We start from the raw sequence: 13,945 nt of genomic DNA on the forward strand, positions 1-13,945 counted from the left end.
GTTATTTTCCCTAGGCCCCACAGCATTATCTTATTATATAGAGAGTCGGTTTTAGAAAACGGTGATGTGTTTTGCTGGTGGCCATTACCACAATTCCATAACATAACCACCAGCCAATATCATTGTCACAGATTAATAGGTTACATAGTTTAGTTAATAGGTTACGGAATAGGTAAATAGGTTTTTTTTGGAACTTTAATTCTCTGCTCTCTACAATTGCTTATTGCTGTGGAATCTGGTGGAAATAACCAAATGTTGGTTATGCTGCGCAATAGATCCAAAAATAACTGTTTGACAGCTGGAAGTGAGGTTAAGCATTTTTCGTTTTAATAAATAGTGTAAGAAAGTCGAATATAGGTGTTTCTGAGTGGGATAAGTGTTAGTTTTCCTCAATGGCTGCTCTGGCTTCGCTAACAGCCACTTACACTGATTCAGAAGGTGAAGAAGAGTTAAATAATGAGAATTCCGAAAGCCAGGGGGTTGCTTTTCTTACAACGCCATCAGGGTCTCCATCTGACAACAAATCAACTAATTCTTCCCGCCCCAACAGCCCCGCTCCCGTACGCGTCATAACCAAAGTAGCAAAATTAGTGTCATATCATGATGATAATATCGCTTCTGATGAAGAGGGCGAACCTGATGATGCAGTGCCCCATCATGAGGTGATCATGTTAACCGAAAATGAAACCTTGAAACCTGAAGAAAAAGAAACAAACGAAGACGGTGTACAAATACCCCCAGAGCCACCAGGCCACTGCTCAGCAGATTTACAAGACAAAATCGCGAAATTGTACGAAAAAATGCAAAATCAACAGCTAGACATGAATGCACTAATCCAGAAACGGAAAGATTTTAGAAACCCGAGCATTTATGAGAAGTTGATCCAGTTTTGTGCTATTAATGAATTAGGTTTGATTTTGTGCTCAAACTCACTTTATCTTACTGTGGCAATATTTTTACAGGTACCAATTACCCCCCAACAATTTATGACCCAGTGAAATGGGACAAAGAATCTTACTATGAAGAACTAGCCAAAGTTCAGAAAATTGAAATGGACAAGAGGGAGAAAGAGCGAAAGTCCAAAGTTGAGTTTGTCTCAGGTACTAAAAAACAAGAGGATGATAATAAAAAACGAAAAAGCAAGTGGGATCAGCCAGGTGGGAATGCCTTAGGATCTCAAAGTATTAAACCAGCTGGACTTATTCAACCTTCCCTAACTAGCAGTGCAACGGGGACTAAAGGGACAGTTATTTCAGCTTTTGGATCGTTACCGAAAAAACCTAGACCGTAATTCAGTGTGTATGTGTTTGTAAATAAATAAATTATAAGCAAATGGAGTTGGTTTGAATTTCGCGCCTCACTCGCCAACAGTTATCTGTTTTATCGACAATGCTTGTGTCATTTTTAGACGCATTTAGGGGAAGCACCTCAAAGATAATCACAAGAGAAATCAGAAAAATAAAGCATAGTGAAAACTTAACGATGAGTCTACCTACGATTTATAGAAGTGTCGAGTCAGTGTTAAATGTTTTAAACACACACAAGGTAAGTCAATTAATTTGCACTTATTTCTTGTAATTATTTCAATCAGAATGAGAATCTTCAAGCCGTTGAAGCTTTGCTGCAAGTTTATAACAACGCATTGAAAGTTGCCGAGGAAAAAAATCAAGATTATCCCAGTAAATCACACCCGTTGATCATTCTTGAGGGGTTAGATGGTTGTGGTAAGTTAAATTTTGTGAGTTATATTTGATTCCATTTGGTAATTTTGCAGGAAAATCAAGAATTTCACGCGAATTGTCGGCGAAACTGTCCGCCGCTAAATGGGGCACACCTCCTGATTCAATCAAACACATTAGAGAGTTATTTGATGACCACCCAACTCTAAGAACTGCTTATTACGCCTTGGGGAATTATATTGCCGCTCTTGAATGTACTGCCTTATTGAAACAAAAACCAGTGGTAATGGACAGGTATTGGCATTCTACTGCTGCTTATGCCGTAGCACAGGCTGTGCATGATTGGGCAGGGAAAATAGAAATGCCCCCAGAAGGGGACAGTTTTTACAAATGGCCTGAAGACTTGTTGAAACCCTCTATTGTGATATTTCTGGATGTGGTTGAAAACGTGAGGCTTGAAAGGTTATCACGGCGAAAATCAAGCACAACACAGGAAGACTTGTTGAAGAGTTCAAAGCAATTTAGAGATAAGTACGTATGTCTGAGTTTGGTGTTCTACAGTTGATCATTGTTATTTATTGTAGTATAATTTTGGCCTACAAAAACATGGTGGACCCGGAAGTTGTCTTTGTTGATTGTACTTCTCCAGTAAAGGTGGTGTTATCACAAATTGATAAAAATATCAAACATTTGTTTTAACTTTTCTGATAATAAATTGTTACACTAAGACTTTGTAAGGATTGAGTATGCCATTTGGATCCATCATCTGTTTCACATTTTTCATCAAATTTATAGTTTCAGGGGATTTCATCATGTCTAGATACTTGGCCTTGAGGAAACCCATCCCATGTTCAGCACTGATGCTTCCGTTGTATTTTTTCGTTTGTTGGAAGATGTATGGTTCAATGAAACTCTTCATTTCAGGACTGAATTCTTTCACAGAGATTTGCAAATGGATATTGCCATCACCTGAAATGATTTTCTACTTTTTAAGCAAACTTATGGCCCCCGTTACCTATATGTCCAAAACCGTAAACTCTGTGCGACTTATCACCCATGTATTCTCTCATATCATCCACTAATTTGTAGTAATTGTCCAAAGGGAGTGAAATATCGTACATGAAAACGTACCCATCGTATTTAAACGCTTCCGGAATTTTTTCCCTTAGCTGCCAAATTCCCTAAACGATCAAACTAAACTAAAAACTCTTTTCGTAATTTGTTTTATACCCTAGCTTTACTAATTTCTCCTGTGACAGTCCCATTCAAAATGTGATGTTTGTTCAAACAACTTTCCAAAAACTGATTCACTTTCTCTTGATCATGCTCTTCGTTACTTCCTGTCGTTTCAATCAACACATAAAACGGGTAATCCCCGATCGGAGACTGCATATCTAATTTACTTGTCACCAGTTCCATACTGGGAGCATCAATCACTTCAAATGCTGTAAGAATTTCGTCCATGTCTTGTTTGGCCTTGTAGAAAGTCTTCAAAACTTTATCAAAGTTTTGCAAGCCGAGAAAAGCAACGTGGAGAGATTTTGGTCTCAATTTACACTGAACTGCCACTTTTGTAACAATTCCCAAGGTCCCCTCGGAACCAATAAATAAATGTTTTAAGTGATAGCCCGTGTTGTCCTTTTTGTGACTTGTCAGGAAGTCTAAAATAACACCATTGGCTTGCACTGCTTCCAAACCTAAGACATTTCCGTGCAGATTGCCATATTTGACGACCCTCAAACCTCCAGCGTTCGTTGAAACGTTCCCTCCAATCTGGCAAGAGCCTTTGGCTCCTAAATCGAGGGGAAAAATTAAATTTCGCTCAGCCAAATATTCATCCAAATTCTGTAAAATGCAACCGGCTTGACATGTTAAAATACCTGTAACGCAATTGTGAGAACAATTTTTTGAGTGTTTATGACAACTAACCGGCTTTTTCATCGAGACTTATAATTTCGTTCATGAGCTCGGTTGAAATGATCACTTCGTCGAAAACAGGGGTTGCCCCACCCACAACTCCAGTGTGGCCCCCTTGAGGGCACACTGCCAGGCGATGGTGATTGCAGAATAATAATATTTTTGAAACTTCTTCAGTGGTCTTTGGTTTTAAAACGATTTGACTCGCACCTTTCACCAAACATTAAACGGTAAAATTACTACCTAATTGTGTTCATTACCTCGTAAATATTTGTGCCAGTCCACATTGTATTTTTCAAGATCTGATAAGTCTGTATAAATTCGAGATTCACCGAGTAGATTTCTAAAATAATTCAAATGTTCTTCTTCAACATAATTGTAATTTCCCCTTACGACGTCATAATTATTCTAAAAAATTCATGTTTGTTGAAATGTTATCTAACTATTGCACTATATATTTACTCTGGTAAAATTGGGTTTTGAATGAAGTTTGTGTTTGTATACTTTACATGCTTCAGAACTAAGGCGTGATAAAACTCTTGACACATTTTTAAACATTTTTTTTAGTATATTTAAAAAATTACACTTAAAGGACACCCAAAATATGTGCACACTTATAACGTTAAACCTTTTGGGTTTTAAACAACGAAAAAAAGTCAAATTTGATAAGATAATAATGCATAAGATTAATTTATTGTTTACTTTGGAAAGCAACAAGAACTGATATTGTTCAAAATATAATCAACTGATCACGTTATAAAGGAATGTATTCACAGCTTTGGAAATTTATATCAGAAATTCCGCAAACACAAGCTATTCAAAACTGTTTTCTATTAATTATTTTTTTATGTTTAGTTACAATTATCATTGTTATCATAATAAACCAGTAAGTACGCGTGTCCTTACTCGTAATTATAAATAAAAAAGGTGCGAAAATTTTAAATTCGGCGCCACATTTCATGTAGGGTTTTTGGTGGCGTTAGTGCTTTGACATTAGAAACGTTCTTTTTTGTCAAATTTAAAAGTCGAACCGTGTTTTTTGTTGTAGTGTTTTTATAAATTAAACTTTGAATTTCAATTGAATTAAAACAGGTAATTTAGACAAACTAATGACAGACAGTGTCAAAAACATTTTGTTGTTGTAGAATATGTCATATTTTCCCCATTTCGACGACAAAACAATTTTAACAACCCCAAAACCGGTTCATTCTTCAAGCATGGCAGAAAGTGATAAGAAGATACCAACTTTTGATAAGGGTTCCGACTCGTCATTTGACATGGATAATTCTTTGGGGATTCTGTCGATCAAAAGTGGGGACTTGTCACCCCGCGAAGGCTCTGCGGCGTATTTACTCCAGCAAGAGATTAACTTAGCTAAAGACTGTATAAATCGGCACAAAGACCAACCCCCGGTTTCGTCCATTTCCTCCCGATACTTGAAACCAACAGAACAGTCAGAAAATTCGTTACCCTATGATATTTCAAGCACAATCAGTGAAAGTGATTTGCTGGGAAATAGTTCAACGCCACGGACCTCAGACTGGGCCTCGGAATTCGCAGTGCGAGATCGCCCCTCAATCGGAAAAACCATCACCTCTCTAGCAAGTTCCATGGCAAATCCAAGTTTTGATGTTGATAAAATTCTTAACACAATACAGAAAAGCATGGAGGAATGTTCGTTCAAATCAGGTGAAATTGCAGTAGCGAAATTATTACAAGATGAAAAATCGTGGAGGCGGGAAAAGGAACTTCCAGAGGAGATTAAGGATTTTTCTGTAAATTCTGATAATTTTAAAATGTCAATTGGGAGTTTCTTTCAGCACAGATCAGATGAACTCCCGATTTTGTTTGCGAAAAGTCCAAACAAAGAACTTAAAGCACCGATTCCTTTGATTGAGACCTCAAACAGGAGCCCAGCTCCCAGAAATAGCACTTTTGGCGAAAATGAGAGTGTTAGTCTTAGTCTGATACAGAAAATGTTGTCGTCAGAGGCGTCCCCAAACGCCGCCCTTGATAATTTACTAAACAAAGCAAAACCGGAGAAGAAGAGGTTCAAAGCACCCCCAGAGCCAGAGCGTCAAAGTCTCACTAAACCGTCCATTGCAACCACAACTTGTGAAGAACAAGAAAAACAAGTGGAGAAAGATGTCACACCTGAAGAACCTTTCAATAGAATGGAAGAAATTAAAGAAAATATTTCTCCCTACGATGGTGACAGAACAGCGGTGTCATCACGAAGCTCGAGTTCGTTAAGCAGCCTCCCCAACGGTAAGCTCCCCATTGCTACGACTAAAACTGAAGTTATTTGGGGCTGCACTAAGCCTGGGAAAAACAGCCTTCGCGAATTCGTGGTAAGAAACCGATCAGCGAGTCGTGTTGGTATCACTTGCACTGTCTCAAACCCCTCGTTTCGCCTCCACAAAGACGGCTCTGAACTTAATTTTTCAAGTGTACTTAAGGTTATTTTGCACCCTTACGAATCGCGCCCACTTTGTGTCACTTTTGCCCCAACTACAGTGGGGGCTGTCGTTGATAATATCACCTTCACTCCAATTAACCCGAGTCACGTACAAACAACCAAGCAGTTTATCAAATTGTACGGTTATGGGGGCTATGGTGATGTGGTGATTAGAGAAATAGTGAAAGACACCACGGGGAAATATTTGTGTTCTTTGGGGAACGTTGATGACCAGGAATTGAAACGAACATTTGTCTTGAAGAATAATGGGACTTTGCCGGCTTTTGCCCATTTTAATCTTACACTAAATGGGCTTTACACGTTTTCGAATATTGAGGTGGAGCCCCTGAAGGCTGTTTTAATGCCAGGCGAGGAGAAACAAGTGGTGGTTAAATGTAATCTCTCGAAAAAAGATCTGGGTTATGTCAAGTCGAAAACTTCGAGTGTTGTTATCGAAATGGGGAAGTTATTGCTGGTCCATGGGGCCGAAGTGGATCGAGCTCGATTGAGAAAATTGTGTCAAAAAGCGCAAGAAAGGGGGCAACAAGTGAAACCTTGCATGTTGGAATTGGTTGAGAGATTCCCGAGAGAAGTGGTTCCAAAAGATTTGAAATATTTCAGAGAGTCACTTTTGTGTATTGAAGACTTCATGCAATTGTTAAACAGGGAAGAAATCACTCTAACGATCGAGCAAGAAGTCGACAGAACTATCACAATGCAACTCCAGGATGAAACAGCAATGTATCTTAGTTTATGTGAACAGACTGAAATTTTTGATTGTACAACTTGTCCCGAAACCTGTCAAGTGGAACCTAGCAAAATTTTCTTGACTCCACCGGAAAAAGTCAAGGATGTTATTTTTGTAACCAATCGTAATAAGAAAACTATTTATTTTGAGGCAAATGTAGCCCCAGAGGGGCTTAAATTGAAGCCGCATGATGGTACCATAAAGCCGGGGGAAACGGTCATGATTGAGGTTTCTTTTAAACAGTTTTGTAACGATAAGACTGTGTTTAAAGTGAGAATACTTGTGGACAATGAGAGTTTTGATGTTGATGTCAAAGTTGTTAATATTAGGGCCTAGTGCTTAATTTTTGTGTGGGTTTTTCAATGCATTTACTTTTTTAATAAATTATTTTTTCATTAAGAGAATGTTTATTAGCCAAAAACAATTAAATAGTCGTAAGGTTTTCGAATTCTCTAATAAATAAATAAAATACGGCAGTTATTAGAAGAAAATCTATTGTATCAAATTTGAAGGAATTTTCTGATACAATCAACTTCTGGCTCGTGGCTTTGCCGAAAAACAAGTCAAAAATTTTACTAGCCCTAAAGGGGAAAAAATGTGTACTTCAAACATTGGTAGATTTTGACACTTTTAATTGATGTGCGAAAATTGGAAGACATTAAAATTTTATTTACAAAGATATAAATGCGTTTTTCTCGGAAACTCTGGGGCCTAGAAAAAAATTGAAATAACCCTGAAGTCTACCTTTAATTTTTATCAAAAAGCAAAGTCCCGAAGTCGAATCGGGTTATCGTTTCGCCTAAAATGTTGATCACTTCATAAAAAGGCAGGGTTCTAAACTACTTTATCGACAGTTTTGAAATTAATGGTGGAGATAAGTTTAATTTTCTATATTTTAATAAATATCCTTTTTGATAGCTTTTGGAGTTTCATATTTAATTTCCAAAACTAACATATACGTTTAGTTTTCTTTAATTTTGTCACTAATTACATTATGCACAGATGCACTTTTCCAGTAATTTGAAACGTTGCATAATTTAAAAAATTTATGTTACATTTTTGAGTAAACAATTAATAATTGTTTTGAAAAAAAGTAGGACCTTATTTTTCTACGAAAAAAAGTCAAGTCACTCAACATTGGGATCAAATTTAGTGAAAAATGTAACCTTTGTCCTGTATTTTCAATGTCCATTCTTACTAGTATTTAAATAAGGAAAACAAAATATGTTTAATATAATATATTATATAGAATGTGCACATAAATATTCAAAAAATATAATTCCATGTTGTGGAGATTAAATTATGTACAACAAAATTTATCTATATTTCTATGGTAAGACTTTATAAGGGTTTAAAATCCCCTTCGGATCCATCAATTTCTTAAGCTCTTTCATTAGCTGTATAGCTGAATCACTTTTCGAGTAATGTATATACTTCGGTTTCCTAAAACCTATTCCGTGTTCGGCACTAATGCTCCCTTTCAGTTGTGAAGTGTATTCATAAACAAACGGTTCAATTTTTTTCAACAAACTTTGCGAGAATTCCTTTGTACAAACCGAAAAATGAATGTTACCATCCCCTGAAACAATAATCCAACATTCAACGTTTCAAACAACACCAAATTAGTACCTATATGCCCATAACCGCAACACCTAATAACCTCCGACCCCAATCTCTTCCTCATCACCTCAACAACCGAATAAAACTTCTCAAGCGGCAACGTTATATCATACTTGAAGACATAACCGTCGTGTAAAAACGCCTCAGCTATCCGTTCTCGCAACTCCCAAATCACTTTCATTTTACTCGGTTCGCTGGTAACAGTCCCGTCTTGCGCCACCCCATCCCCCATCAAATTTTCCAAAAACTTGGTGACTTTTTCCTGGTCATGGACATCGTTACTGCCCTGGGTCTCGACCAGGATGTAAAAGGGATGTTCCGAGATTGGCGATTTGACTTTCAAATGGTCGATCACTGCACTTATCGATTGCTCATCGATCATTTCAAACGACGACAAAATTTCCCCCAATTCACGTTTAGCTCTTTTGAAAGTCGTCAGGATTTTATCGAAGGAATTGACTCCCAAGAAGGCTAAATTGACAGCTTCCGGCTTAGGGGGGCACTGAATTGCGACTTTTGTTACTACACCTAGGGAGCCCTCAGAGCCGATGAAAAGGTGCTTCAAGTGGAACCCTGTATTGTCTTTCTTTAAAGTACTGAGACAGTCGAGAATTTCGCCGTTGGCTTTCACCTAAAAATGAGTAAAAAATAGGAAAATTTCCCCATGTTTAAATTGTTACTTACCGCTTCGATTCCCAGCACATTGCCTTGCAAATTACCGTATCTGAGTAGCCGCAGGCCACCAGCGTTAGTGGAAACATTTCCGCCTATCTGACACGAACCCTTCGCTCCGAGATCCAAAGGCATCATTAGCCGCTGTTTGGCTAATTGCTCGTCTAAATATTCCAACACGCAGCCACTCTCGCATACGAGAATGCCTGCAAATGCGGATTAGACATTCAAAATTTGAATTTTTTTATTACCAGAAGTGTCGTCGATGCTTATGATGTTATTCATGAGACTGAGGGAAAGAACGATTTCATCAAAAACGGGGACGGAGCCACCCACGAGACCGGTGTTACCCCCTTGAGGCGAGACAGCGAGCTTGTGCTCGTTACAAAAGGATAATATTCGAGATACTTCCTGGGTTGTTTTCGGCTTCAAGATGCACTCGCTGTAGCCTGGAAATAATTGGGGTAATAAAAGGGTAAAAGCAAGCAAAATGCCGAATATGTATTTCTGTTTTATTAATTATAATGCAATTTCACTATGGTTGTAATTTTATCACGTTTTCATCTCGCTTGCTTTGGGAAATAACAAGGGAGGGTAACTTTATAGAAGTTTATGTCTTTGTCAAATATAGAGCTCGTCAACGGAGCAGAAAAAGGGGGATGGGAGACAGGTCGTTCTTCGATTCTTATCTGAACGAATTTGATGACATTGTGATGAAGAACAAAATTTTTTTCACACCTTATCAGTTAAGAGTTTAGCCAAAACGTGGCTGAGGAGAAATGAGTTTTTTGTCTCTCTTGTCGTTTCAAGTCACCCTTTATTTCGTGCTTGAATACTAAATATATTTACAGGAAAATGCAAGCGTTTCGCCGCGGTTCTACGGTTCTACCCTTCACGACACTTAAATTGTTTTGTGATCGATAAATTAATTGAATTTTCGTAGTAGGAGTACCTAGTAAATATGCAATAAAATGGACTAAGGAAAACTCTGAATGATTTTTTTTCAAGAAGGTCCGAAACTAAAAGACATGGATTATTGTTTACTAAACTTTTTTATATAACGAAATAAAATAAAAAGAAAATAAACAATTTGCACTGAAACATCTACTGCACATCGTACAAATGCTTATCTTCTTATTTTAATTATTTTTCTTGAAAAACATCATTACGACTGATATTAAAATTTTCAGTTTTTCAATTTTCTTCAAATTTTTAATTCTTTAGCCGGATTTTGTTTTATAATACCGAAACTATTGGTTGCAGCCACTTGATTTTAGTAATGTTAAGAAACACTTTTTCTACGATTATTATGTAGAATAACAATCGTCTTGGTTGATTTTTAATTGTGCGAGAATATTCTTACACTAGTGTTAGAATTATCACAGGTAGCACCATCTTAACAATCATAAATTTTTGGATAAGTTGGTTCAAATTGTTTCTAAATTTTAGTCATAGAAAAAGTATAGTTTAGATTTTGATTTCATGGAACATTTTGCACAATTATAGTCTAGTATAGTTCAAAACATTTCGATTCTAGTGTGTAGTTTAATAATTTTTATTCTGTAACTGTAGCCTCTTATTGCGATAGTTTTGAAACATCGACTCCTTTTTAGATTTAGGAGCATTTTCTAGAAAAATACTTGTACCTAGAATATTGCAGAAATTTTGCCATGAGTGATTTTTGAAAAATTAACAAATTTTTTCCTAAGCAAGAAACAAATGATAACTTGTTGCAATTTTTTTTAAAGCAGCCTTTAAGTGTCTAAAAAAGAATAAGATTGTTACAGGGTATAGGAAGAACTAACTTCTAATTTCTAATTGAAAACTCTTTTGTGGTTTCATTATTATTAAATTTTTGTTGCGAAAACCTAAATTACTAAACTATATCTGACAATAATCATTATCAAAAAATTGTTTTAGAAGAGAAACATTTTTATAAAAACAGTTTGTTTGTATTTTTTATTAAAAACCCTTTCTTTATTATAAAGTGTGCTGAAACTCACGCACCAACTACTAATAATTGCAAATTGATTCTATAAATAATGAAACTTTACATCTAAAAAAATTGAAAATTACATATGTATTATTACAAGAATGATTAAAGAAACAAATTGTTAATTTAGAAATTACTTTTAACACAATAATCATGGGCGCCCACAGGGGGGACAATAGTGGTTGCTATTTTATATAAAAAAAGATTTTTTGATTTTTTACAAACTCGTTATACCTTAAATTTTTACGAACGAAATAAGAAACTACTATTTACATTTTTATCACGAACTGAGTGATATGAAAACAGACGAATAAAAAAACTGTTATTATTAATTTCGACTCTTTTTTTGACCCCCCCCCCCCTGACCATAATTTCTGCGGGCGCCCATGACAGTAATAATAAAAACTATAAAAAGAGGTAGGTAACAAAAAAGAGGGGAGGAGGAGGAGAGTGACTGACTTAATTTTCATCCATGCCTTTTATAATATGTAGATCAGTGTTAGCACGGATTAAATAAAAATTTATTTTACCAAAGCCAACGAGAAAAAAATCCTACTTATTTTAGCAAATGATAAAAATTTTTGATGAAATATTATTGGTTTTCTGATTAACAGAAAAAAAAAACTTTTTATCAAGAGGTAAATAAAATAGGAACGGCATTTTTGGAATAGTCTCGACAAATAATTTATCTCGAAGTGTTTATAATTCACTCCAGACCGCATTTAGGGAATTTAGGTGAGCGACATGATTAATTTGGTGGTTCCTAAAGGACCGGTTAGATACCTCTAACATTCCTATTCCAATCTACATTGTAGATCTCACAGTCGCTGGGGTCAGTCAAGACTCGGTTCTCCCCGAGCAGCTCCCTGAAGAATCTCAAGTGATTGTGATCCAATTTCGCGAATTCCCCTCGCTTCACGTGAGGATATCGATCCTGGAAGCACGATTCTCATTATTAAATTCATGATAAGCTTCTTTCATCGCAGTACCAATCCAATTCCGAAATTAAAAAATATACCCGCAAAAGTTTCATTTCCGAATCAAATCGAATCGGATTAAGCGGTGCTATAATAATCTAATCCAAATATGATTTCTGACCTACCTTAGTGAGTTCAGGTAACGTAGGGCTGGCGAAACCCCTGCACACTGACGAGGGTAAAATCCCCAGAGAGGAAGGCCGCAGCCAGCCTAACTGCTTTACACCCCTCGGAAACATGTGCATTTTGTGAGGGTAAAAAGGGAGAATCACCCAAACTTGGCCGACGCTTCCGCCTGAAAAAATAAACATATTTATTTGAATAATTGGGTTATAAACAAAAGAAGGAGACTTATGGTGAGCTTTGCGGTTTAATAATAACATTCATTTAGTTAAATAACTAAAAAAGCCCACAACATAATGTTTTATTTTCTTGATAGTCCATAAATAATATAAATAAAGGCTAATTAATTACTTTACGAGTGCCTGAAACGTAAAAGTATGCCAATGTTTTTACAGACAATTGCAAATTCAACTAACAACTCTTGCAGTTATGTTTCAATTTATCATTTCAATGTTGTTTATCATTATAATAGTCCGCACTATAGTACCGTAGATAAGATAACTATTCATTATTACTGGAGTAAACCTTGTGTTAGATATAATTTTTGTGATAAACAGTGAAATTAATTTATGTGAAAGCCAGTAGAAAATAAAATGTGTTGATTAGAACGGATAAAGAATAAAAATAGTTCATTTAAATAGCTCATTTAAATACTATACAAATAATACATACCTAATCATACGTATACAGGATGTCCCACGAGTAATAATGAGCCTGAAAAAATTTTTGAAGCAACCAACATTACATTTCAAAGATAACGTGGATATTAAAATATTTAGTTTTAATAAATTAAACATAGTGAAAACAGCACACTTCAACTTTAATTTATCAAAAGTCAAATCTTGGGGAATTTGGTGAGAATTACTAAAATGTTAGCAAAAAGACCAATAAGATTCTCATGAATGAAGAATGTTTGAAAAAAGCTTCGCAGAGTGCACGGATGGACTTTCTAAAACTGGAGTAGTCATTATGACTGATAGAAATTTGTCAAAAATAAAAATACGATCACTATGTTTAACTAATTATAACGAAATATTTTAATATCTACGTTATCTATGAAATGTAATGTTGGTTGCTTCAAAAAAATTTTCAGGCTCATTATTACTCGTGGGACACCCTGTATAAAAATAAATTACCGAAAAAGAAAATTCATTGTTCTGATTTCCCCTTATTTTTGTAGTTTTTAATTATTGACCATTAAGTTAGTGTTAACAACCCTCAAAAACGCACAGGTGTTTCAAGTGAGGAATTTCGCAGATACGTATGAAGAGAAGATAAACGTTACAAAAAATATTTATTTTTCACTAAGTGAAGAGCAGGTGAATAATTTTTATTTATTTATATTAAATAATTTAAAACGAATTTGAGCAAACTGTGTTGCACCCTTTTTAATAATTCAAACCGTAACCACCGTCTCGTGTCCCTTCTTAATTGACACGCGCCACATTTAACTAGGGCAGTGGACTTTTTATACGGTTCCCTAACTTACCTACAGAAGAGGGTCAAATGTTTGTTTGTCTAAACGATTTGGGATTTAAGTGAACGTAAATCGTGTGATTTCCCTAATCTTGCTTAATGCTGATTTATTTTGTTTTTTCAAAACTTCGAGTTCTAACTTTACAAATCGCTAGTTTTTACCAAATCGACAATTCTAAACACAAGGAAATGGAGAAAATATGAGATAAGCTTCGTAACGAAGGGAAAAGAATCCCCAGTAGAATAGAACATTCGTACAAAATTATGCAGTGCTATCTATAA

The 13,945-nt window shown here is 35.8% G+C and overlaps 5 protein-coding genes across 10 annotated transcripts in view; 3 read left to right on the plus strand and 2 right to left on the minus strand.

The window, feature by feature from the left end:
* The first annotated feature begins 92 nt into the window (after positions 1–92).
* LOC123012463 (SAP30-binding protein) lies at positions 93–1,348 on the plus strand. The gene is made up of 2 exons (XM_044410401.1): positions 93–909; positions 963–1,348. Exons 1-2 carry the CDS (start codon positions 393–395, stop codon positions 1,289–1,291), a joined length of 846 nt encoding a protein of 281 aa, XP_044266336.1. The 5' UTR covers positions 93–392; the 3' UTR covers positions 1,292–1,348.
* Positions 1,349–1,368: 20 nt separating this feature from the next.
* On the plus strand, positions 1,369–2,406 carry LOC123012464 (UMP-CMP kinase 2, mitochondrial-like). Its single transcript, XM_044410402.1, has 4 exons — positions 1,369–1,545; positions 1,592–1,724; positions 1,775–2,210; positions 2,264–2,406. Exons 1-4 carry the CDS (start codon positions 1,390–1,392, stop codon positions 2,376–2,378), a joined length of 840 nt encoding a protein of 279 aa, XP_044266337.1. The 5' UTR covers positions 1,369–1,389; the 3' UTR covers positions 2,379–2,406.
* On the minus strand, positions 2,143–4,330 carry LOC123012462 (D-2-hydroxyglutarate dehydrogenase, mitochondrial-like). Its single transcript, XM_044410400.1, has 6 exons — positions 4,059–4,330; positions 3,857–4,004; positions 3,609–3,806; positions 2,910–3,559; positions 2,695–2,860; positions 2,143–2,648 (listed from the first exon to the last, which is right to left on the minus strand). The coding sequence occupies exons 1-6, from the start codon at positions 4,152–4,154 to the stop codon at positions 2,398–2,400; spliced, it is 1,509 nt and encodes a 502-aa protein (XP_044266335.1). The 5' UTR covers positions 4,155–4,330; the 3' UTR covers positions 2,143–2,397.
* A 217-nt stretch (positions 4,331–4,547) lies between these two features.
* Positions 4,548–7,201, plus strand: LOC123012724. Its single transcript, XM_044410818.1, has 2 exons — positions 4,548–4,688; positions 4,742–7,201. Exon 2 carries the CDS (start codon positions 4,745–4,747, stop codon positions 7,136–7,138), a length of 2,394 nt encoding a protein of 797 aa, XP_044266753.1. The 5' UTR covers positions 4,548–4,688; positions 4,742–4,744; the 3' UTR covers positions 7,139–7,201.
* Positions 7,202–8,025: 824 nt separating this feature from the next.
* LOC123013518 (D-2-hydroxyglutarate dehydrogenase, mitochondrial) overlaps positions 8,026–13,945 on the minus strand; it is a 90,703-nt gene continuing 84,783 nt past the window's right edge. For 5 of the 6 annotated variants that reach the window (XM_044412077.1, XM_044412083.1, XM_044412078.1 and 2 more), the window contains 6 exons: positions 12,190–12,359; positions 11,871–12,021; positions 9,346–9,543; positions 9,107–9,300; positions 8,432–9,053; positions 8,026–8,381 (listed from right to left, as the gene is read on the minus strand). In XM_044412077.1, the coding sequence (XP_044268012.1) occupies positions 8,131–8,381; positions 8,432–9,053; positions 9,107–9,300; positions 9,346–9,543; positions 11,871–12,021; positions 12,190–12,309 (1,536 nt within the window). In that variant the 5' untranslated portion in view covers positions 12,310–12,359 and the 3' untranslated portion in view covers positions 8,026–8,130. Of the gene's footprint in view, positions 8,382–8,431; positions 9,054–9,106; positions 9,301–9,345; positions 9,544–11,870; positions 12,022–12,189; positions 12,360–12,538; positions 12,650–13,945 lie in introns of those variants that run through there. The other variant, XM_044412079.1, reaches the window with a different exon arrangement.

The sequence above is a fragment of the Tribolium madens genome, unplaced genomic scaffold (genome assembly GCF_015345945.1).
Source record: "Tribolium madens isolate multiple individuals breed KSU strain unplaced genomic scaffold, Tmad_KSU_1.1 Scaffold_96;HRSCAF=242;Tcas5.2_LG5, whole genome shotgun sequence".
Taxonomy (NCBI): domain Eukaryota; kingdom Metazoa; phylum Arthropoda; class Insecta; order Coleoptera; family Tenebrionidae; genus Tribolium; species Tribolium madens.

What these genes read in the sequence shown, in the direction of transcription:
- LOC123012463 (XM_044410401.1), top strand. Translation starts at nt 393, where the DNA reads ATGGCTGCTCTGGCTTCGCTAACAGCCACTTACACTGATTCAGAAGGT. An exon ending in TTGTGCTATTAATGAATTAG is followed by an intron (nt 910 to 962) that starts GTTTGATTTTGT and finishes ATATTTTTACAG; the next exon opens with GTACCAATTACCCCCCAACA.
- LOC123012464 (XM_044410402.1), top strand. Translation starts at nt 1,390, where the DNA reads ATGCTTGTGTCATTTTTAGACGCATTTAGGGGAAGCACCTCAAAGATA. An exon ending in TGAGGGGTTAGATGGTTGTG is followed by an intron (nt 1,725 to 1,774) that starts GTAAGTTAAATT and finishes GTAATTTTGCAG; the next exon opens with GAAAATCAAGAATTTCACGC. An exon ending in TCAAAGCAATTTAGAGATAA is followed by an intron (nt 2,211 to 2,263) that starts GTACGTATGTCT and finishes TATTTATTGTAG; the next exon opens with TATAATTTTGGCCTACAAAA.
- LOC123012462 (XM_044410400.1), bottom strand. Translation starts at nt 4,154, where the DNA reads ATGTTTAAAAATGTGTCAAGAGTTTTATCACGCCTTAGTTCTGAAGCA. An exon ending in GAGAAATTAGTAAAGCTAGG is followed by an intron (nt 2,861 to 2,909) that starts GTATAAAACAAA and finishes TTGATCGTTTAG; the next exon opens with GGAATTTGGCAGCTAAGGGA. An exon ending in TTACGGTTTTGGACATATAG is followed by an intron (nt 2,649 to 2,694) that starts GTAACGGGGGCC and finishes AAATCATTTCAG; the next exon opens with GTGATGGCAATATCCATTTG.
- LOC123012724 (XM_044410818.1), top strand. Translation starts at nt 4,745, where the DNA reads ATGTCATATTTTCCCCATTTCGACGACAAAACAATTTTAACAACCCCA.